This window comes from Henckelia pumila, chromosome 2, assembly GCF_033568475.1.
Source record: "Henckelia pumila isolate YLH828 chromosome 2, ASM3356847v2, whole genome shotgun sequence".
NCBI classification, from domain to species: domain Eukaryota; kingdom Viridiplantae; phylum Streptophyta; class Magnoliopsida; order Lamiales; family Gesneriaceae; genus Henckelia; species Henckelia pumila.
In genome coordinates this window covers 53793763-53817268 of record NC_133121.1, presented here as the reverse complement: position 1 = coordinate 53817268, position 23506 = coordinate 53793763, and the positions used below count along the sequence as shown (strand labels likewise).

The 23506-nt window shown below is 36.3% G+C and overlaps 1 protein-coding gene and 1 long non-coding RNA gene across 3 annotated transcripts; one reads left to right on the top strand and one right to left on the bottom strand.

Moving 5' to 3' along the window:
- Nucleotides 1-207: 207 nt before the first annotated feature.
- LOC140877615 (uncharacterized) lies at nucleotides 208-1251 on the bottom strand. The gene has a single exon (XM_073281152.1). It carries the CDS (start codon nucleotides 1249-1251, stop codon nucleotides 208-210), a length of 1044 nt encoding a protein of 347 aa, XP_073137253.1.
- Nucleotides 1252-20034: 18783 nt separating this feature from the next.
- On the top strand, nucleotides 20035-22996 carry LOC140884249 (uncharacterized). Of its 2 annotated transcripts, XR_012150609.1 has the most exons (4): nucleotides 20035-20174; nucleotides 20526-20687; nucleotides 21693-21964; nucleotides 22415-22996. It is a non-coding gene; the product is annotated as an uncharacterized lncRNA (long non-coding RNA). The 2 variants fall into 2 exon arrangements; XR_012150608.1 differs by lacking the exon at nucleotides 22415-22996 and having other exon boundaries at nucleotides 21693-22118.
- The last annotated feature ends 510 nt before the right edge of the window (nucleotides 22997-23506 follow it).

The window sequence follows — 23506 nt, the reverse complement described above, 5'->3', positions numbered from 1 at the left end:
CATGTTGATAACACCTTTTGTGGGAGGGGGTGGTCCCTGGTTATTCCCGGGCTGATTCTGGTTCGGGCGTTGGAAATTTCCCTGGGGTGGACCAAGTCGGGGTCTTGGTGCGTAATGATCAGGACCCTCGTGACTCCTTTTATTCGAGGGATATCCTCCTTTTTGTCGTGCCAACCTATCCCTCATCCCTGGCTCCTGTTGTATTATTCATTCAATTTCCTGCTCCAGTTGAAGAAAATCATTAGTATTGTGCCCATACTCATTGTGAAAGTCACAATACTTGTCAGACTTTGGTCTACGGGGCCCCTGCTCGCTCCATGGAGGTCTCTGTAGAAGTCTTTTTTCTTCACATATTCGCATAGCCTGAGTTTTACCCATCCTTAGAGGAGTGAAAGAAGTGAATTGCCCAAGCAGCTCGGGTCGGGGAGATGGTCCCATCCTCCGAGGTGTGTTAGGGGCCCGGGCGTTCTTCGGACTTGGTGGCCTGTCCATCCCATTATTCATACGAGAAACTTGTACCTCCTCTAGATTCACATATTTTTCAGCCCGAGCAAGCATTTCATCGTAGGTAGACGGCGGTTTTTTGATCAGGGATTTAAGAAAATCCCCTGTAGCAAGTCCTTGGGTAAAGGCACTGATAAGCAGGTCAGTGGTGGCAGTAGGTACTTCCAGGGTCAAGGCACTAAATCGACGAACATATACTCGCAAATTTTCTTGACCTTGCTGTTTGATAGCAAAAAGACTAAGAGTAGTCGTAGGGTGTTTTTTGCTACTAGCAAAGTGGTGTAGGAAGGCCTTGCTGAAATTCTTGAACTCCTTGATATCTCCTTGGCGTAATAAGTTGAACCATTGTTGAGCCGGTCCTATCAAAGTATTGAGAAAGACCCGACATTTGATCGGGTCAGAATATTTGTGCAACAACGCCGCATTCTCAAAACAGGACAAATGCTCATCCGGGTCCCCTTTCCCATCATATTCCCCAATATGCGGAAATTTAAAGTTTTTGGGGAGTTCGGACTCCAATATTACAGGAGAGAAGGGAATATTCCGCACTGGCGTGGCTAGGTATCCGGATTGTTTCTTCTTCAAGAGCTCCATCTCCTCCTTCAGTTTCCTGATTTTCTCTAACTGCGCGTTCTGACCTAGTGGTGGGGGAGGGGGATTGGTTTCCGCCCTTGCAGCCATAGCTCTTTCGACAGCAGCAGTGATAAGTTGATTTATTTCTTCGTTGACTCCATTTGCATCAGCCATCTCAATTCTTTTTCTTCAAATTCCCACAGACGGCGCCAATTGATGATGTCGGTTTTTTCCTCCGGGTTCGGTCTGGTAGAGCGAATCTCCAAATCCTCCACAAAACGGGTCGGGTCGGGTCTCACATGCACTGCACGGACAAAAGCCAAGTTAGGGGACGCCGAAAGTGTTTTCGGCGTGACCCCTCCGATGCCTAAATCAGTGCTCGAAAGTAAAAGAGCGTGACTATAAGGAAGAACAAGAGAATATGCGTGCGTGAGTGTGTGAGCAAGAAGTAAATATATGAGATGAATCCACAAACCATAAATCATACCTGTATTTATAGAGGCTTGGAGGGGTAACTTACCTTGTCAAGGTAGAACATGTGTTAGAGTAGGACTCTACTCGGGTAGGAGTCCTGACCAAGCAAAATTCTAATCATCAACTTTAAAGATAGTACCAAATCTTGAATTCATAAGATATTGTCCTTATCTGTTAAGGATCTTCATGTACCCGATAGTAGCGGAAAGTTCTAGATATTGGGCCCTTCCTGGGCTCGGGTCGGGCTCCGACCGAATCAGCTAGGACTCAAGCCCATGAATTTCTGTTTATGATCTCCTTCCCTAACAGGACCATTTCAGACTGGGTTTTTCGTAAAATAAACTAAATGGGCCTCAAAGTATACTTTCCAAAAATATGGATCATTGGGCTTGGGTCGGGTTAGACCCATATATTTTTTAGGGGCATCAAAAGTATAAATGAAAGGAATGGAGAGGTGATCTCGGATAAGATTGCAGCTGTTAGCATTTGAAAGTTTTTCTTAAAATTTTTTGACCGAAAGTCTCAGCAACGATATTGCCGTCTAAAGAAGGGAAGGAACAAATAAATGATAATAAAAAGAAAAGGAGAACTAACGTTAATTTTAGGACAAAGAAAAAAAAATTAAAAAAGATTTAAAAAGGGGTAGGATGAACTTTTCAACCTTGAGAGTTATTTTTTGAAATACAAAGTTGTGCAGCGTCTTTTTTCTAATTTTCCGGGTAAGGAACCGTTCTCAATATTGTTCAAGAATAATTCTGAGGAATGGATCAAAATTTTATTTGAAAAAATTAATAATAGTAACAAAAACGAAGGAGGATTGTGGTTAGAATTAGAAGGGGTGGAATTGTTTTGGGTTTTCAGATCTGCTTTTTCACTTTATTCTATAAAAAGTATTAAATATTGTTAGATCAAAAACTGGAAATCAAAATCAGATCGTTATTTATTTGGAAGGGAAAGCTTGGTAAAAGAGTCGAGGAGGTGATGTGGCGAGAACAAAAATATTAGAAAGTTTTAAATTGAACATATTTGTATAATCGTACGTGTATTTCTTTGGTTGTCTGCTATGAAGTTGGTGTAGCTACGTGATATGGAGGAAGGAAGTTCGAAGAAGAGGAAAGTTTGGCTGCAATCTAAATATTTTTTGCAATAAATATTTAATAATGTTTTTTTAACGATTTGTAAAATTTTTTGAACCTGTTTATTTAATTTTTTTTTATTTAATATTCTTTGATGAAAGTAATATTAATAAATTGCTTCCCTGGAAAATTTTGATAACCTAAATATGAGAAATTCTTGAGAAAAAAGAAAATTGGATGTCCGTAAATACCTAAGTAATTGTTAAACATGATAGGGATATTTTGGTCATTATAGCACAATACAAAAAATTAATCCACAATCTTAAAATCATATCAATCACAATATAATTTATCATAATATATTTTTTATCCTTGTCTCTCATATTTTTATCACTCTCATAATCAATCATTCATTTCTCCCATGACCTATCACATGAATGTTTGCCAAAAGACAATTAATGTCTTCATGGAAGGTTTTGAACTTATCTAGGTGAGGGTAGATTTCAACCTAGCTATTGGGTAATATCCCAATGATAGATCTAATGTTTCATGATTTGCGACGTCAGCAATATATAATTAATTGCGCCTATGTGTAAAAATACGATGAAACATCCTAAAAGTACTACTGATTTTTTTTTTATCTCTATCTCTAATTATAAAATAATGAATATAAAAATATATATGCAATACATATATATATATATACATCATACTTAAAAATAAATTTTCTTAATTTAATATGCATCTACACGATAAACATAAATAATAATAAAAGTACAAGCATGCAACTAAATACCTAACATTAATTACTAAATAATCATTTATAAAAATTTCCATAATAAAATTCCTAAATAATATCTCTTTCACAAAAATCCATGAAAACTTAGAAAATAAATACTTAAATCTAAAATCCATGCATATACTAACAATCCAAAATAATAAAACATGTGCGGAAATACATATTTTATATCTCAACATAAATATCGTGATAGAGCTATGGTCACGGGTTCTAGCCGCCTGGATACTCATACGCCCTCGCCGCCAGTTGGAACCACATTAACTTCATTAACATTCCACTCACCTGCACCATTTAAATCTAGTGAGCCTAGAGGCTCAGCACGTTCTATCCTTATATAACAAAATGAAACCACACACAAGCACACATCATATAAAATACGTGAATATAAATATACGTGCATGATCTTAAAATTATATACATATAAACATGAAATTATACTGATTTATCATAATGTTAAACATGTATCTGAAAGAGTAGGTGCCCGGTGAGCCAACTTGTGGCTAAGGGCTTTGATGACTCTTTGTATAAACAATCTTTTGTTTAATATAATTTACACTTTTATTAATGGCAATGACTTTATCTTTCTTCATATTGTTATATTGTGATATACTATTGTTGTTTTGATAAAGACCTTGAATATACTATAGTGTATGTAAGATGTGGTAGAACATGGAGATGTCTATCATGAAACACATCTTATAGTCACTGTGTATTCTAAACTGTTCCTAGTCGATTGAGCCGTCCGATAATAAGGATAAGGATCGCTCGAGTTTGAGACTAGCATTTGCGATGCAGAGTACCACGTTTCATTGGTAAGGAACATAGAGATGTTCGAAGCATGCAAATGGATATTCATACGATGAATGATCGAACTACCCTATCCGGACTTTCCAAGTGGTTATCACTTATCGAGTGGATAAAGTCCGCGGTTTTGGTTGTACACCATTAGTCCTTACTACTTGAAACATCATTGAGACTCTATATGCTAGTACTGTGCTTTGACTCGTTTACCGACTCTATTGGGGTCATCAGGTGTCGGGATTGGGTACAGTTACAACACATATAGGAGTCGATGCTTTGTTGTCAAGGATTCACCACATACTTGCGAGTGTGGATATCCTATGCGATCTGAGGAGATATTAGTGTGACGAATCTCTGGCCAGAGTACATGATGTGTTTTAAGAAATGGTTTCTTAGTAACACATGCGATGTCACTATTTGATTTTCAAGATGTATTGCATAGTTATCGAATCTCGAACGACTCTCGATTTACCAATGGTTGTTGATTCGATCGGGATATATGGATGAAGGGACCGTACTGTACGCTAACCAAAATCTATTGGTTCTTGCAGGCACTATCAGTGATACCTAGGGAATCATGGGGCGATGTTGCTAGGCGCTCTTACCATGATTCGATGGGCAAGTCGGAAATTGTTGTTCCGAGTCACAAGGAGTTGTGAGTCCACGGCTAGCTGTATCCCTGAACCATTGAGGGTCACACAGAGTAATGGATTTTTAATCCCCGTTGAGATAGTTAAATTTAAAGAGTTAAATTTAATGAACAAAGAAGTTGGACTTCTTAATTATGAGTAGAGGAGTAAGATTTCCTAAAATGACATAGGGATGGGCATTTTTGGAAATCACTGAATTCGGATTCAGAAAAATTTATCTTGACTTTAAAAGGTGCAGAAATGGTTTCTGTGCACATTGGTGAAATCGGTTTATCAATCGGAGTCATGATGAATTTTATATTAATTTCTGAACATGCGGGCTTTGCTTGTCGGGCTTGAACTTATGACTAATGGGCCCTAAGCTGTTAGCGGCCTACATTATAAATAAGTTATTGCAGTACAGAAATTACACACAACAGGTCACAATTTTCGAAAACCTAGTTATTTTCTCTCAAAGGTGGCCGCCCCCCTCCCCTCTACTCGGGAAAAATCCAGCCTGTGAATTTTGAATTACAGTCTGGTTTAACGGATCAAATTCGTTAATTCTCTTCGTAGAAACTTCTGATAGATTTTCTAGTGTAATCTATCAGAGGGATTAAATATCCGTTCGTGGACCTGATTGAAGAACAGTTCGTCCATCAGTTCCAGGGATATACAACAAGAGCAGAGCAATCTGTTGGTGTCCATAATCTCGCTTCGAGATTGGAGGTAAAAATTTATAATTGTTATTTAATTTTTACACACACAATTTAATCGTAAGGTTTTGATACCCATTATGGAATCGTTCCATATAAAATTTTTAAACTTCCGCTGCACCGGGTATCAATCCTGATTGATCTGATCGCCGCGTTCTCCCACAGTGGTATCAGAGCCAGGTTGCTCAGATCAAGCGATTAAATTAATCGATTGTACAAAAATTTTTAAGCCTCGGTTTTTGAAACAAAATAAATATTTTAAAAATAAAAAAAAAATTTTCGGGCAAAACCTTGGCAGCGATTGGATCGCTGCCCGGGGGGGCAGCGATGGTCGCTGCCCAGCGCAGCGCTAGGCGCTGCGCAGGGCGGCGCACGGCGCTGCGCAGGGCAGCGCACGGTGTTGCCCAGGGCAGCGCTCGGCGCTGCCCAGGGCAGCGATCGTCGCTGCCCTAGGGGCAGCCGGGCAGCCCGGGAGTGTCCCGGGCGGCCCGCGAAAAATTATTTTTAATTTTTAAATTAAATTTTAATATGTTAAAATTCTATTTTTGATCCGATCGAAAATCGTTTTTGATTGGTCCACGAGGCGTCGGATCAAATTGTTCGAGTCCGAAAATTTTAAAATTGATTTTTGGATAAATTTGAATTTTTTGAAAATTTAAATATTTTATCCGTTAAATTAAATTTTGAAATTAATTATTTTTGGTACAATTGATGATAAGATATGATCTTATGGATATATTGAGTAAAATATGATTTTATGTATAAAATTGGATTTTATAGATAAAATATGATTTTATTTGATAAAAAGATAAAATATGATTTTGTATGTAAAATAAGATTTTATATATGAAATATGATTTTATCCTTTTAAATTTAAATTGCCATTGCATGTTATCCAATAAATTAATTTTGAATTAAATGTTATTGGATAAGGATGATCGATTGCCATGACCAATTTTGTAGGTGTATGTTAGGAATTTACATTTGTTTTTATTGTTGTTGGATTTATTAATGGGCCTGGTTTGTGGCCCAATATGAATTGTCATATGTAATAAAAGTGGGCTTGGTTTATGGCCCGTTCCCACCCCTTAAAAATGTATCCCCTACTTGTCATTGTTATTTATTGTAAATACATTAGATTTAGTGGAAGATGAAGATTTGAAGACGGAGGTGGGCCCAGCAGACAATAAAGACAGAAGAAATGTAAATTGAAAGCACAATGTAATAGGATTGCATTGCATACTGCATATTACCTAGGATTGGACTAAGACTCGTGATTGGCAACTACGGGTCGATTAGAAATGGAATCGATCATCCTATATAATATGTGATATTATTGTTGTATGCATGTTTTAGACAAAATTGTGTGAATCCGGCAAGCATACAAAATTTTAAAAATGATGAGACAAATTTTCAAAATTAAAATCCCTCATTTTAAATATGATTTAAAATTGATATCAAGATAAATAAAGGAAATTTAAATTTGTTTAAATGTTCCTACCTTCCATCAACGATCAATGTATGAGATGCTACCCGCGGATACGGTCCGGCTCATATTATTGGGGGGGCCCGTTCGTCGAAAAGTTGTACATTGGATCGACACATGTTGTAAGTTGGGTGGAACTCCCATGGGATCGGCTCATATTATTGGGGATCCACATGGCGACCGTCCATCACAACTTAATATTGATGGGTCATCTTGACATGTCACAATAAATGGCGTCATATTATTGGGCCCTTATTGGACATGAGGTAAAAACGTGGAGGTTGCTTTGGAAGCAATTGGGCTCTACCTTTTGAAAATTATGGTTGGCTGATATTATTCGAGACCATAGTTTGTCAATTGGACTCCATGTTCTCACTAAGGAAAACAGTTTCCCGTTTTCACTAGAGGGTAGTGAAATCGTTAAAATAGTGGGAGTGAGATTCATAAAATAAATTTCGCCTATTTTATGTCTTAGTAAATTAATTAAACAATCATCGATAATTGTCTGTTTCATCTCAGTATATCATTATGATGAATCTTCGTAATCCACATGTCTCAATTCTCCAACAAAACAAAACTACTGGCGCAAACAATACAGAATGATTCCATAAGTTAAGATTGTCCTAAGTTCGGAAAAGATTTTCTAAAGTGTTAGAAAAGGCTTCTCCAAAAACAGCCCTGGCTGATGTAACTACCGAAAGGTTGGCCGAACTAAAGAAATGGTTGGACCATGATCTCAAGGCCAAATGTTACATGCAAAATTGGACAAGTCTAAACAAGTTTGCCATCACTGCAAGAAACCCGGTCATTGGAAACGTAATTGCAAGGAATACCTCGAACAGTTACGAACTGCAATGGGTATGTTTTACATTGAAATAAATGTTTTACTTCTTGGGTATTGGATACCAGATGTAGATCTCACATTTGCAATGAGTTGCAAATGATGGCAAGAAGTAATAAGCTTAAGAAGGGTGAGACCCAGCTAAGACTCGGAAATGGTTCTAGAGTTGAAGCCAAAGCTGTAGGAGACGTTTATTTAATTTTGCAGAACGATTTTAAGTTACTTTTGAGAGATGTTTTATTTGTTCCAGATTTGATTAAAAACATTATTTTTGTCTCTATGCTTGATAGAGATGGTTTTTCTTGCAATTTTGTGAATGGGATTTGCAATATTTACAAGAATGAATGTTTGATTGGAAATGGACAACTTGAAAACGATCTATATAAACTTAAAATTAAAAGACGTTCCAATAAATTATGTTGATAAACCGGTAACAACAAACAAAAGAAAAATCAATAGTCAAAACCCGGCAAACCTTTGGCACGCTAGGCTAGGTCATATTTCCTCAAGGAGGATGAACAAGCTAGTGGGAGAGGGCATGTTTGATATGTCTGATATTAACTCTCTACCTACTTGTGAATCCTGCCTAAAAGGAAAAATGACTAAATCTCCTTTTAAGGGGAAACCTGAGCGTAGTCAAAATCTGTTGGATTTGATCCATACAGATGTTTGTGGACCATTTAGAGTTGGTACTCAATATGGCCACACCTACTTCATTACCTTTACTGATGATTATTCTAGGTATGGGTATTTATATTTAATGAAATATAAGTATGAAGCATTTGAAAAGTTCAAAGAATTCAAGGCTGAAGTAGAAAACAAGCTAGGTAAAAGTATTAAAGCACTTCGATCGGATCGAGGTGGAGAATACTTAAGTACCGAGTTTTTGGACTATCTGAAAGAGGATGGGATTCTCTCTCAGTTGACTCCTCCTATGACACCACAGCTGAATGGTGTATCGGAGCGTCGTAATCGAACTTTGTTGGACATGGTTCGATCCATGATGAGCTTCACTGAGCTTCCACCTTCGTTTTGGGGCTATGCGCTTGAAACGGCGGTATTGTTGTTGAACAACGTCCACACTAAAGCAGTGGACAAAACACCATACGAGTTATGGAATGGCAAAGCTCCTAAGTATTCGTACTTGAGGATTTGGGGATGTCCTGCTTACGTGAAGCAGACAGTGGGAGATAAGTTGGATAGTCGATCCACCTTATGTTATTTTGTAAGGTATTCGAAGAATTCAATCGGATATTATTTCTATTATCCTGCTGAAACAAAGGTGTTTGTTTCAAGGAATGCCACCTTCTTGGAGAAGGAGTTCTTATTGGATAAGAAAGACGAGATGATGGAACTCGAAGAAATTCGAGAAGAACCCGAAATACAAAATAACGATCCTACACCTCAGGAACCATTGATAGACACGCCTATACCTAGAAGATCCGAGAGGACTTCTAGACCTCCTATTCGATATGGTCTTCTTCTTGAAGGGGATCAAGATGAACCCGATGTTGGATGTGATCCAAGAAACTTCAAAGAAGCAATTTCTGATGCGGATTCAAATTTATGGCTTGAAGCTATGCAGTCGGAAATAGATTCGATGCATACAAACCAAGTTTAGTCTTTAGTAGATCCTCCCGATGGAATTGTTCCAATAGGGTGTAAATGGATCTACAAGAGAAAGCTTGGGCCTGATGGTAAGGTATTGACCTACAAGGCGCGATTGGTGGCGAAAGGTTATACTCAAAGACAAGGAGTTGACTATGATGAAACCTTTTCACCAGTTGCAATGTTCAAGTCCATAAGAATCCTTATTGCCAAAGCTGCTTGGTATGACTATGAGATATGGCAGATGGATGTGAAGACTGCTTTTCTTAATGGAGACATTAAGGAAGAAATCTATATGAAGCAGCCTGAGGGGTACACATCCATGGGAAGCAAGCATAAGGTATGCAAGCTTCAGAGATCAATTTATGGTCTAAAACAAGCATCAAGAAGTTGGAACCAGAAATTTGATGAAACAATAAAGGATTTTGGTTTCATCAAGAACCCGGAGAAACCATGCGTGTACAAGAAAGTAGTTAAGGATGCTGTGACATTCTTAGTACTTTATGTTGATGACATCCTACTCATTGGAAATGACGTAGGGATGTTGCAGTCAACAAAGATATGGTTATCAGGTAGATTCTCGATGAAGGATTTGGGTGAGGCATCCTATATTCTAGGGATACAGATCTATAGAGATAGATCTAAGAGAATGATAGGACTCACTCAATCAACCTACATCGACACCATATTGAAACGGTTTTCAATGGATGGGTCCAAGAGAGGACATCTACCCATGTGTCATGGAGTTTCTCTATCCAAGTCTATGTGTCCCAAGACTGATGAAGAGATAGAGAAAATGACACATGTACCATATGCGTCAGCCATAGGTAGTATCATGTATGGGATGATATCTACCAGACTGCATGTAGCATTTGCTCTGAGTGTCACGAGCAGATATCAAGCTAATCCCGGTCAAATGCATTGGAAAGTCGTGAAGGACATTCTTAAGTACTTACGAAGGACTAAGAATATATTCATGGTATATGGAGGAAGAGAACTAAAATTGGAAGGCTATACCGACTCTAGCTTCCAAAGTGACGTGGATGACTCGAAGTCAACCTCTGGATTTGTGTTCATGCTCAATGGCGGTGCTGTCTCTTGGAAGAGTTCCAAGCAGGACACCACAGCGGATTCCACCACTGAGGCAGAATACATTGCAGCATCAGCTGCTGCTAAAGAGGCCGTTTGGATGAGGAATTTCGTCCAAGAGTTGGGCGTCATTCCTGAAGTTGTTGGTCCAGTCCCGGTGTACTGTGACAACACGGGTGCCATTGCTCAGGCAAAGGAACCAAGGTCTCATCAAATATCCAAACACGTACTAAGGAAATACGACATCATCCGGGAGATTGTGGAAAGAGGAGACATCACTGTCGAAAGAGTGGCCTCTGCAGACAATATCGCTGATCCACTTACTAAGCCCTTGCCAGGACCATTATTTGACAAACATCGCGAAGCAATGGGTCTACGTAGTATGACTAGTTGGCTTTAGGGCAAGTAGGAGATTGAAAGAGTAGGTGCCCGGTGAGCCAACATGTGGCTAAGGGCTTTGATGACTCTTTGTATAAACAATCTTTTGTTTAATATAATTTACACTTTTATTAATGGCAATGACTTTATCTTTCTTCATATTGTTATATTGTGATATACTATTGTTGTTTTGATAAAGACCTTGAATATACTATAGTGTATGTAAGATGTGGTAGAACATGGAGATGTCTATCATGAAACACATCTTATAGTCACTGTGTATTCTAAACTGTTCCTAGTCGATTGAGCCGTCCGATAATAAGGATAAGGATCGCTCGAGTTTGAGACTATCATTTGCGATGCAGAGTACCACGTTTCATTGGTAAGGAACATAGAGATGTTCGAAGCATGCAAATGGATATTCATACGATGAATGATCGAACTACCCTATCCGAACTTTCCAAGTGGTTATCACTTATCGAGTGGATAAAGTCCGCGGTTTTGGTTGTACACCATTAGTCCTTACTACTTGAAACATCATTGAGACTCTATATGCTAGTACTGTGCTTTGACTCGTTTACCGACTCTATTGGGGTCATCAGGTGTCGGGATTGGGTACAGTTACAACACATATAGGAGTCGATGTTTTGTTGTCAAGGATTCACCACATACTTGCGAGTGTGGATATCCTATGCGATCTGAGGAGATATTAGTGTGACGAATCTCTGGCCAGAGTACATGATGTGTTTTAAGAAATGGTTTCTTAGTAACACATGCGATGTCACTATTTGATTTTCAAGATGTATTGCATAGTTATCGAATCTCGAACGACTCTCGATTTACCAATGGTTGTTGATTCGATCGGGATATATGGATGAAGGGACCGTACTGTACGCTAACCAAAATCTATTGGTTCTTGCAGGCACTATCAGTGATACCTAGGGAATCATGGGGCGATGTTGCTAGGCGCTCTTACCATGATTCGATGGGCAAGTCGGAAATTGTTGTTCCGAGTCACAAGGAGTTGTGAGTCCACGGCTAGCTGTATCCCTGAACCATTGAGGGTCACACAGAGTAATGGATTTTTAATCCCCGTTGAGATAGTTAAATTTAAAGAGTTAAATTTAATGAACAAAGAAGTTGGACTTCTTAATTATGAGTAGAGGAGTAAGATTTCCTAAAATGACATAGGGATGGGCATTTTTGGAAATCACTGAATTCGGATTCAGAAAAATTTATCTTGACTTTAAAAGGTGCAGAAATGGTTTCTGTGCACATTGGTGAAATCGGTTTATCAATCGGAGTCATGATGAATTTTATATTAATTTCTGAACATGCGGGCTTTGCTTGTCGGGCTTGAACTTATGACTAATGGGCCCTAAGCTGTTAGCGGCCTACATTATAAATAAGTTATTGCAGTACAGAAATTACACACAACAGGTCACAATTTTCGAAAACCTAGTTATTTTATCTCAAAGGTGGCCGCCCCCCTCCCCTCTACTCGGGAAAAATCCAGCCTGTGAATTTTGAATTACAGTCTGGTTTAACGGATCAAATTCGTTAATTCTCTTCGTAGAAACTTCTGATAGATTTTCTAGTGCAATCTATCATAGGGATTAAATATCCGTTCGTGGACCTGATTGAAGAACAGTTCGTCCATCAGTTCCAGGGATATACAACAAGAGCAAAGCAATCTGTTGGTGTCCATAATCTCGCTTCGAGATTGGAGGTAAAAATTTATAATTGTTATTTAATTTTTACACACACAATTTAATCGTAAGGTTTTGATACCAATTATGGAATCGTTCCATATAAAATTTTTAAACTTTCGCTGCACCGGGTATCAATCCTGATTGATCTGATCGTCGCGTTCTCCCACAGCATCATCATACTTAATAAATTTCATAAAATAACTTATCATGATTTCTTAGTTCTCAACAGGTCGTATCCATGTCGGTGGCATCATACTAAGCGATTGATCAATCTAAAAATCAACGTACGCGGCTGTGGGATTTTCACCTCTGTGCTGCCACTTCACCAGCCCTCTCAGCTGGATCCATAAGCTCATCATACTTATACATCATTAGGAAGGTCACCGGGCCCAGGTATCCCGGCCTCCAACCACATCACTTTCCACCTTCACTTCAACTTCCATAAAATATATTTTTCTTAACATGCGTTTAATTAAATTTATCATAAAAATTCTTACATGATGCATGAACTTAAAAATTCTCATTATTTCTTTATTTCATGAAAATTTTGCCCGTAAATATATATTTAATTTATTTTCTTAAAAATCATACTTATATAACTAATAAAATACATGCATGAATTAAATATATATTTACGGACCCTTTTTATTTTCCATGGACTTGTTCGAGCAGCTGACCAATAGACTTAAAGTCAAAAATTCCTAGACTGGCTCAAAAATTCACAAACTGGCCCAAAAATTCTCATGGACTCCCAAGCCCATAAAAATCATTGTGCTAACTTAAATAAATTATTTAAAGCCCAAAATAAAATTATTTGGAGGCCCAAATAATTTTCTATCTAACTAATTGGCCCAAAAACCACTTAAACTAATAATTATTTAAAAATTAAAAATACCCGAGCCCAACTAGTCTAACCCGGACCCGGACCCAAATAATTTGACCCATGACCCAAAAACCCAACCCGAACACCAAAGACCCGACCCGGACTGCCCTAAACCCTAAAACCCGAACAGCCCCCCCCTTACCATGCCCTCGGCCGTGAGCAGCAGGCCTTCATGGCCTACTGCGGGCCGGCTCCGGCCACCCCTTGCCGGAGAAACTCCATCTACACCTATAATATTTTAAGACGTTTCCAGAAAGCCAAAAACCAGCCCAAACGGAGTCCTAACGAAGGAGAACGAACCAAAACAAAATCTGCCTAATTTTGCTCGCGTGCTGCGTGCAACGCCGGACTTTCGGCCGTTCGGCCGCCCCACTCCGGCCACCACCGGCCTAAGGACCACCTGTACTACCTTTCACTTTGTTTTGCGGTTCTAACCCAACTGGAATCACCCTAAAACACGCCCTATGGACCGAGAACGAGCCAATCTCCCAAAACTGCTCATCCTGCGCTCACAGCCCTATACCAGCGGCTTTCATTCCTGATTCAAGCCACTTCAGACCCTTTCCACCCACCAAACCTGACCCCAAGGGACCCTAGATCGACCCCCTAACAAAGGTGCAGCAGTCCCGATCAAGCCGTGGTCAGAAAACTCGTCAACATGAGCCTTATGCATAAAAAACGTGGTTACATGTATGAATCATGAATAATATCCTTAAATTCTGAAAACACATGCATTAACAAATCATTCATAGTAAAAATCAGTGTATATGATTTAAATGGTGGCCAAGAACGGATTCGAGACGTGCCTTGTTGAAGATTTAAACAAAATGAAGAAATTGACGCGTATCGGGCTCGCCGGGACGAACGGCTTGAAAATTCCTTGCCGAAAAACCTCAAGAAAAATCGTGTGTGTTGTGTTCTCTGACATAGAACATGAGAGATGGGGAAGAAGGATGAGGGAGGCGGCTTAGAGAGTTTAAGCGTGAGATAGGGTAAATCTTTTTTTTTTTAAAAGATAATCTGGGTTTAATAAATAAATAGATAATTAAGATAAATATATACTCTAAACATATAGAATTTTAAAACTCTTAAATACAATATAAATTTGATATTTAACCTTAAATCCCGAAATTATAATTAATGAGATTTTTAAAGCTTAATAAAAGTCATTAAAATGACTTATCTTGGGTAAAAACGGACCTATAAATATATATATATAAACACTATAATTTTCTTGAAATAATACCTTAAAATAATATTTTAAGGCTACTAAAAATCTCATAAAATATTTTGGATGAAAACAACATCTCGTCCGTCCACTGTCCCGCCTACGCGATCATAAAATAATTTTTCTCAAATAAATTCATAAATCATGTCATATAAATTTAAATGCCGAAACAATATTTAAAGCATGCAAATAAATCACATAATTCACATACTAACTCATAAAAACAATTCAACACATTTTCACATTATTTTAAAATTATTAAATCTCCTAGTTATGCATGCGGATTTACGTGACGAATTTTTGGGCATTACAATTCTCTCCCCCTTAAATGGAATTTCGTCCTCAAAATTTGATTTAACTTAGTCGTCTAATAACATATGACTAAAAATTTTCCATAACTAATTTTCAAACTTAAATCCCAAAAACATATCTTAATTTGCAAATCTAAAATTCAACTTATATATCAAAAATTTTAACTTGTCAAACTTAAATATGCAATTCATAACTTAATCTACAAATCTAAATGTCAAACTTACATCTCATAAATTATCAAACTTAGTTTTCTAAACGTATATCATTCTAGTCATCCTCGTGTGTAATACGTCTCAAAAGCATACTGTAATTTTCGTAAATTCTCCACGTAACCGCATTGCAAAACTAACTGTTTTTAATTTTAAGATTGTCATAACTTTAAATTCTCCTTTCATAAATCGTTAAAACATTAGTCATGTGTTCCATGCATAAAACATAATTTAAATCATTTAAAACTTACAGACTGGCAGTGCGGCTTCTGAGCTCCGAGCAGCAAGCTAGTAACCCTCCAAGGACCATGGCTCTGATACCAAATGAAACATCCTAAAAGTACTACTGATTTTTTTTTTTTTATCTCTATCTCTAATTATAAAATAATGAATATAAAAATATATATGCAATACATATATATATATATACATCATACTTAAAAATAAATTTTCTTAATTTAATATGCATCTACACGATAAACATAAATAATAATAAAAGTACAAGCATGAAACTAAATACCTAACATTAATTACTAAATAATCATTTATAAAAATTTCCATAATAAAATTCCTAAATAATATCTCTTTCACAAAAATCCATGAAAACTTAGAAAATAAATACTTAAATCTAAAATCCATGCATATACTAACAATCCAAAATAATAAAACATGTGCGGAAATACATATTTTATATCTCAACATAAATATCGTGATAGAGCTATGATCACGGGTTCTAGCCGCCTGGATACTCATACGCCCTCGCCGCCAGTTGGAAACACATTAACTTCATTAACATTCCACTTACCTGCACCATTTATATCTAGTGAGCCTAGAGGCTCAGCACGTTCTATCCTTATATAACAAAATGAAACCACACACAAGCACACATCATATAAAATACGTAAATATAAATATACGTGCATGATATTAAAATTATATACATATAAACATGAAATAAAATAATTATACTGATTTATCATAATGCTAAACATGTATCATCATACTTAATAAATCTCATAAAATAACTTATCATGATTTCTTAGTTCTCAACAGGTCGTATCCATGTCGGTGGCATCATACTAAGCGATTGATCAATCTAAAAACCAACGTACGCGGCGGTGGGGTTTTCACCTCTGTGCTGCCACTTCACCAGCCCTCTCAGCTGGATCCATAAGCTCATCATACTTATACATCATTAGGAAGGTCACCGGGCCTAGGTATCCCGGCCTCCAACCACATCACTTTCCACCTTCACTTCAACTTCCATAAAATATATTTTTCTTAACATGCATTTAATTAAATTTATCATAAAAATTCTTACATGATGCATGAACTTAAAAATTCTCATTATTTCTTTATTTCATGAAAATTTTTCCCGTAAATATATATTTAATTTATTTTCTTAAAAATCATACTTATATAACTAATAAAATACATGCATGAATTAAATATATATTTACGGACCCTTTTTATTTTCCATGGACTTGTTCGAGCTGCTGACCAATAGACTTAAAGTCAAAAATTCCTAGACTGGCTCAAAAATTCACAAACTGGCCCAAAAATTCTCATGGACTCCCAAGCCCATAAAAATTATTGTGCTAACTTAAATAAATTATTTAAAGCCCAAAATAAAATTATTTGGAGGCCCAAATAATTTTCTATCTAACTAATTGGCCCAAAAATCACTTAAACTAATAATTATTTAAAAATTAAAAATACCCGAGCCCAACTAGTCTAACCCAGACCCGGACCCAAATAACTTGACCCATGACCCAAAAACCCAACCCGGACACCAAAGACCCGACCCAGACTGCCCTAAACCCTAAAACCCGAACAGCCCCCCCTTACCATGCCCTCGGCCGTGAGCAGCAGGCCTTCATGGCCTGCTGCCGGCCGGCTCCGGCCACCCCTTGCTAGAGCAACTCCATCTACACCTATAAGACTTTAAGACGTTTCCAGAAAGCCAAAAACCAGCCCAAACGGAGTCCTAACGAAGGAGAACGAACCAAAACAAAATCTGCCTAATTTTGGTCACGTTCTGCGCGCGACGCCAGACTTTCGGCCGTTTGGCCGCCCCACTCCGGCCACCACCGGCCAAAGGAACACCTTTACTACCTTTCACTTTGTTTTGCGGTTCTAACCCAACTAGAATCACCCTAAAACACGCCCTGTGGACCGAGAACGAGCCAATCTCCCAAAACTGCTCATCCTGCGCGCACAGCCCTATACCAGCGGCTTTCATTCCTGATTCAAGCCACTTCAGACCTTTTCCACCCACCAAACCTGACCCCAAGGGACCCTTGATCGACCCCCTAACAAAGGTGCAGCAGGCCCGATCAAGCCGTGGTCAGAAAACTCGTCAACATGAGCCTTATGCATCAAAAACGTGGTTACATGTATGAATCATGAATAATATCCTTAAATTCTGAAAACACATGCATTAACAAATCATTCATAGTAAAAATCAGTGTATATGATTTAAATGGTGGCCAAGAAAGGATTCGAGACGTGCCTTGTTGAAGATTTAAACAAAACGAAGAAATTGACGCGTATCGGGCTCGCCGGGACGAATGGCTTGAAAATTCCTTGCCGAAAAACCTCAAGAAAAATCGTGTGTGTTGTGTTCTCTGACATAGAACATGAGAGATGGGGAAGAAGGATGAGGGAGGCGGCTTAGAGAGTTTAAGCGTGAGATAGGATAAATCTTTTTTTTTTTAAAAGATAATCTGGGTTTAATAAATAAATAGATAATTAAGATAAATATATACTCTAAACATATAGAATTTTAAAACTCTTAAATACAATATAAATTTGATATTTAACCTTAAATCCCGAAATTATAATTAATGAGATTTTTAAAGCTTAATAAAAGTCATTAAAATGACTTATCTTGGGTAAAAACGGACCTATAAATATATATATATATATATATAAACACTATAATTTTCTTGAAATAATACCTTAAAATAATATTTTAAGGCTACTAAAAATCTCATAAAATATTTTGGATGAAAACAACATCTCGTCCGTCCACTGTCCCGCCTACGCGATTATAAAATAATTTTTCTCAAATAAATTCATAAATCATATCATATAAATTTAAATGCCGAAACAATATTTAAAGAATGCAAATAAATCACACATACTAACTCATAAAAACAATTCAACACATTTTCACATTATTTTAAAATTATTAAATCTTCTAGTTATGCATGCGGATTTACGTGACGAATTTTCGGGCGTTACATACGAACCGTTGGATGTATGGTTTGAGTATTACCTATATGCTAGGATCTCACCTAGGTTAGCATGCATCTATGAAGAAGGTGGTTCACTAGCAATAAACAATGGCTGGAAGAGGTGGATTGTTGATTCGTATGCAATCAGTTCACTTAATTCAATTCCAACATATGCTCTCTTACCATGGACGATCCAATTGCTGATTCCATATGTAATCTATGCTAAAGTGTAAATTAAATGAAGCTGCAGCTTTGAATCATTTTCGTAGATCCGCAAACTAAATGACACATGAATTAACTACTCGAAGTTTGTATTCCGAAAGAAACTTGGTGTTTTTGAATGTGGTATCCAATAATGCATTTGCAAAATTGTAACAAAATATTTGTTGAACTAGAATTGAAATCGTTTTCATGAGAAAAAAAGTAAATAAATAAAAGTCAAAACAACTTGAAAATAATATAATATAATATACAAGTCTAAAAAATATAAATTATAAGAGTTCTTTTATGGTGCCCAACACTATATGTCCACTTCATGCTCACTTTGTACAATAGATGAGTTGACCGGTACAATAGATAAGTTGACTTATACATGGTGGACATGAAGTGAACATATAGTGTTGGACATCATAAAAGAACTCTAAATTATAATATATATATATATATATATGTATATATATATTTAAAAATTTACTTCTACAGATAGATTTGGCGGAGAGCCGAGTCTAACCCGGAACCGGCTCGTGGTCAACGAGGTTGGACGGGTTCGACCCGGCCCGTTTGATTGGAGAAGCCAATAGGCTAAAAGCATTTTTTTTATATAAAAAAAAGTTCTTTTTCGAAATGTGTATTGTTTGTTTACCATGTTTTTTTAGAAACTAGTATTTCTGGTTTTTAGAAACATTTATCCAAACACAAAAATCGCTACTGTTTAAAAAGCTGAACTTATTTGAGAATTTTTTTTATGTCACTTTTGAATCCAAACTGATTCATAATAAAATATTAGTATTCTGCTGCACGTGTTGCGTGCTTGTACATTTCATTTTTTAAAAAAAGACAATATATAATAAATTGTAAAATTAAAAATAATAAAACAATAAATAATAAATTGTAAAATTAAAAAATAATAAAAATATAACGTTTTTCTAAACAAATATTCACAAAAAATATATATATCTTATAAAGTGAGTGTCATATTTGTAAATAAAATAATATCAAAGGGCACAAAGCGAACTTTTAATGACTTCAAAAGAGGAAACTGTATAAAATAACTATTTTGCCCAATAATTTTAGTTTTATTGAAAATTAAGTTATGATATAATGGTAAGTTTAAATTAAGATTCACCAATTAATTAAAAAATAACACTCCTGTAAAGCAGTTTCACGGATCTATGTTCGTGAGACGGGCTACCCACAAGTATCAAATTACCCGATCCATTGGTTACGGTGGAATTCGGATTCGGCCAAAATCAGTAAAACGGGATTTCTTTTTCTATTCTCATTTCTCACGGCCAAGTTTTTCCTCTCCCAAAAAGGATCGATCATCTTCTGATCGGGCGATTCTAGCTGGATTCAACGCTGCTCTCTCCCCCATTGCCGCTTATCTTTGCAGCGCAGGTGATTCTTTGCTACAAAATTGATTCTGGATTTATAAAATTGAGATTTTTTTTATCTGTTTGTGGATTTAGTTGTTTTTTTTTGGAGTTTTCGTATGGACACGGGTTTTGGTTTCCGCTGGTGAATTGCTACCAATTCTTGTTTTGTTCTGATTTTCACTGATTTTACATAATTTCCATAATCATATTTCAGATGCCGTGGGATCTGAATATTGGCTTTTTGATGTTGTTAGAGTTTATCTTTTAGATGTTCGAATGATGTGCACTTGAGTTATGATATTGAATGCTTGCTTCTGATTTTCACATCTCCTATGTTTTTGTAATTTGAACTTTTGGGTTTGTTTTGTTTAAGAATGGCATGCATCATGTGTTTTGAACGGAATCTTCGTCTATACGATGTGGATAAACGTGAGCTAAGATTAGAAGCTCAAACGGATGGGGAAGCTCTTCTTGATTGTTGTTTTGAGAGTGAGGCGAGGGTTGTCTCTGCTAATTCTGGTGGTTCCATTCTCAGGTTTGTGCATTGATAATTTATAGTTACCTTCGTGGCAGTGTGTTTGAACCAATGTTAGTTATGCCCAAAAACATGATTCCCCCCCCCCCCCCCCCCCACCCCCCCACCTACCCATCTTTTCTCAGAGAAAAATACCAATTTTTGGCAATCGTTAGATAACGTTAATGTTTGGTTGTAGTGTTTTATTTATTGAACCAATGTTTCACGAGACACTAAAAAATTGCAGGAATGTAACACTAAAACAAGGTGGGCATCATTTCAATATTTTCTGAAATTAAATCTGTACCTTCCATGTTAAATTTACTTTTTGGTTTACTTCGTTGTATTTTTTGGACGCGTTCTGTCATATGAACTGGTAGTTTGTGTTCTTGTTGTCTGCTTTTGATAAGGATTACTGTTTCATATGCCAACTTCAATTACGTCTAGGATTAAAAGTTAAAAAGATTGTAACTACTTGGTACAGAAGCAGCTAGATCCTCAAGCATTTCATAACATTGTGTTTCGTGCAGAGCAATCTGATTCTCTCGTGTTTATCTACTCATGATAATTTGTTTGCATCTTGAGTATGCTCTGTATCGTGAAACCTTTGATTTAAAATTTCCTAGGTATGACATGCATTCGGGAACCAGCCATAGATTAGGACATCATAAAGCAACTTGTATTGAATATTCTGAGGAAACATGTAAGAGATGTAACATGAATTTTGTTTATCTTCTGCATATTGCTATTACTTTGTGGTATTTCTTTCATCGAGAAACTTAATTTTGAAGCTAGAAAGATGTGAAGTGTCATTACTATAAAGAGTGTTAATGAAATTTTTGTAATGGTTTATGGAAATGTTTTAATTCTTGCAACTTGCAAGCCAGGGGTGGCAATTATATGTGAGGAAAAGGCAAATTTATATTTCAAATGCCTAGCCAACAAAAATTCCCAAGAGCTTATTCGACAGTTATGTTTATTCAATCATGAAAGTATCATCATAAACTCACTTGGATCTGTGTGTAGGTCAGATTATTACTGGTGGTTTGGATAAAAAAGTTATGTTTTGGGATGCACGCTCTACAAGTTCTCTTGGTCCCATACTATTATTGACTTCTAGTAATGTAGTACGTGTTTCGTGGTCCCATTTGAATTCACCGTTGCAAAGGTTCTTAAACAGTTAAAAGTAATTGCTAAGTGACAATATGCTACTCCAAGCACTGAAAAGCAGAGGTTTGGAAGATCGTCTATGCTGCTGTCAGCCTTTATTTTCGGGAGTCCTAGACCTCCTTGGATATGTAAGTTATTGATAAATACATTGACAAGGCTGCTTAGAATTATCGATAAACTAATAAATTGTGTAAAAATAATTTCATATTGCTATCACTTGAATTGTGTTTTGATTGTGGAGAAAATATTTTGTTAAAGAACTCCACAAATCATGATCGATAATATGAGCTTTGAATTCTAGTTTGGAGTACATGTGTTAACCTCTTTTTTGTGACTGAATTTGTGTTGCTGTTCAATTATTCGCAACTTGTATCTATTTAAGAAATATATATGAAACAAAAAGAGTGGCATGAAATTTTTTTTCTTTTCATGTCTGGATTTTTAGACGCTACTTTCCTCGTGTTATTCAATTAATGGTTGCATAAAAATATGTGTATGTTGTGTGCTTTTCTTGTTTTGTTCGGAGTTCCAATATGCTACGAATATTCATTAATCCTTTCTGCACTTTATTTCTGAAGTTGTTATACGTGAAGGATTCAAAAATTGAAGATATCCTCGAGAACATGAATTTGAATAGCAGAGTGCATAGTAGAGGTGGCAGAAGTTGTAGAGTTTAATGTGTTCAACCTAGAGTATCCGACTATCTTGAGCTTTAATGTGTTAAACCTAGAAAAAGGGGAAGCGTCACTACAAAATACTTTCAGTGCCATCTTTGCTTCTCCAAAGTAAACAGTTTCACCTCGGATAGTAAAAAAATATCATCAAACAGGGAAAAAACTTCACTACTAGGCTGATGGACAGAGGAGATGATGGTTCTTCCATCTCAAGCAAGATTCTTAATCTATTTTTCATTTTTCTTATATTCCTTCTCTTTTTTGTTACATGATACACAAGATGAGTAGCTTGCATGTTGTGTAGTTTTTGTTTCTTAAAATAATTCAGTTATACACGAGGTCGTGAATTTAGGAGTAGAATATACAAATCATAAATTATTTTGTGGTCTCATAAGCATGGTGTGTATCAGTGTGCTTAAAAGTGTATGTTAAAGGACGATTTATTATTGGTGATGTACTGTTATGTCCTTATAACTTGTGATGGTAAGGAGAATACTATTTGCTATTTAGGGAATATACAAGACAACACCAAACGATTATCTTTGAAAAATCTTTTCTTTCTTTCTTGTAGTTGATCAAATTAAAAGTATTAGTTTTTTCGTTAAAAGTCTTAATTTTAACGCTTTACATAAAATATATTAGTTTTCCTCTAAAAAGTATTATTTTTTTAATAAAAAGTATTACGTACGTTTTATGATAAAAATTTTATTTATATAGTATTCTAATTTGACATAAAAAAGTATTAAATTTTCTTAGAAAGCGTTAAATGTATTACGTAAACTAATTGGATATAAAAAAGTATTACTTTTTCTTAGAAAGTATTAGTGTTTTATTAAAAATATTAGTTTTTATGATAAAGTGTTAGTTTTTATGTGACAAAAATATTACTTATAACTAATATATGCTTATTTAAGATAAAAACTAATACTTTTAATTTTAAAAGTATCACTTCGTTGTTCAAAAATATTAATTTTTCTGATAAAAGAATTAATTTTA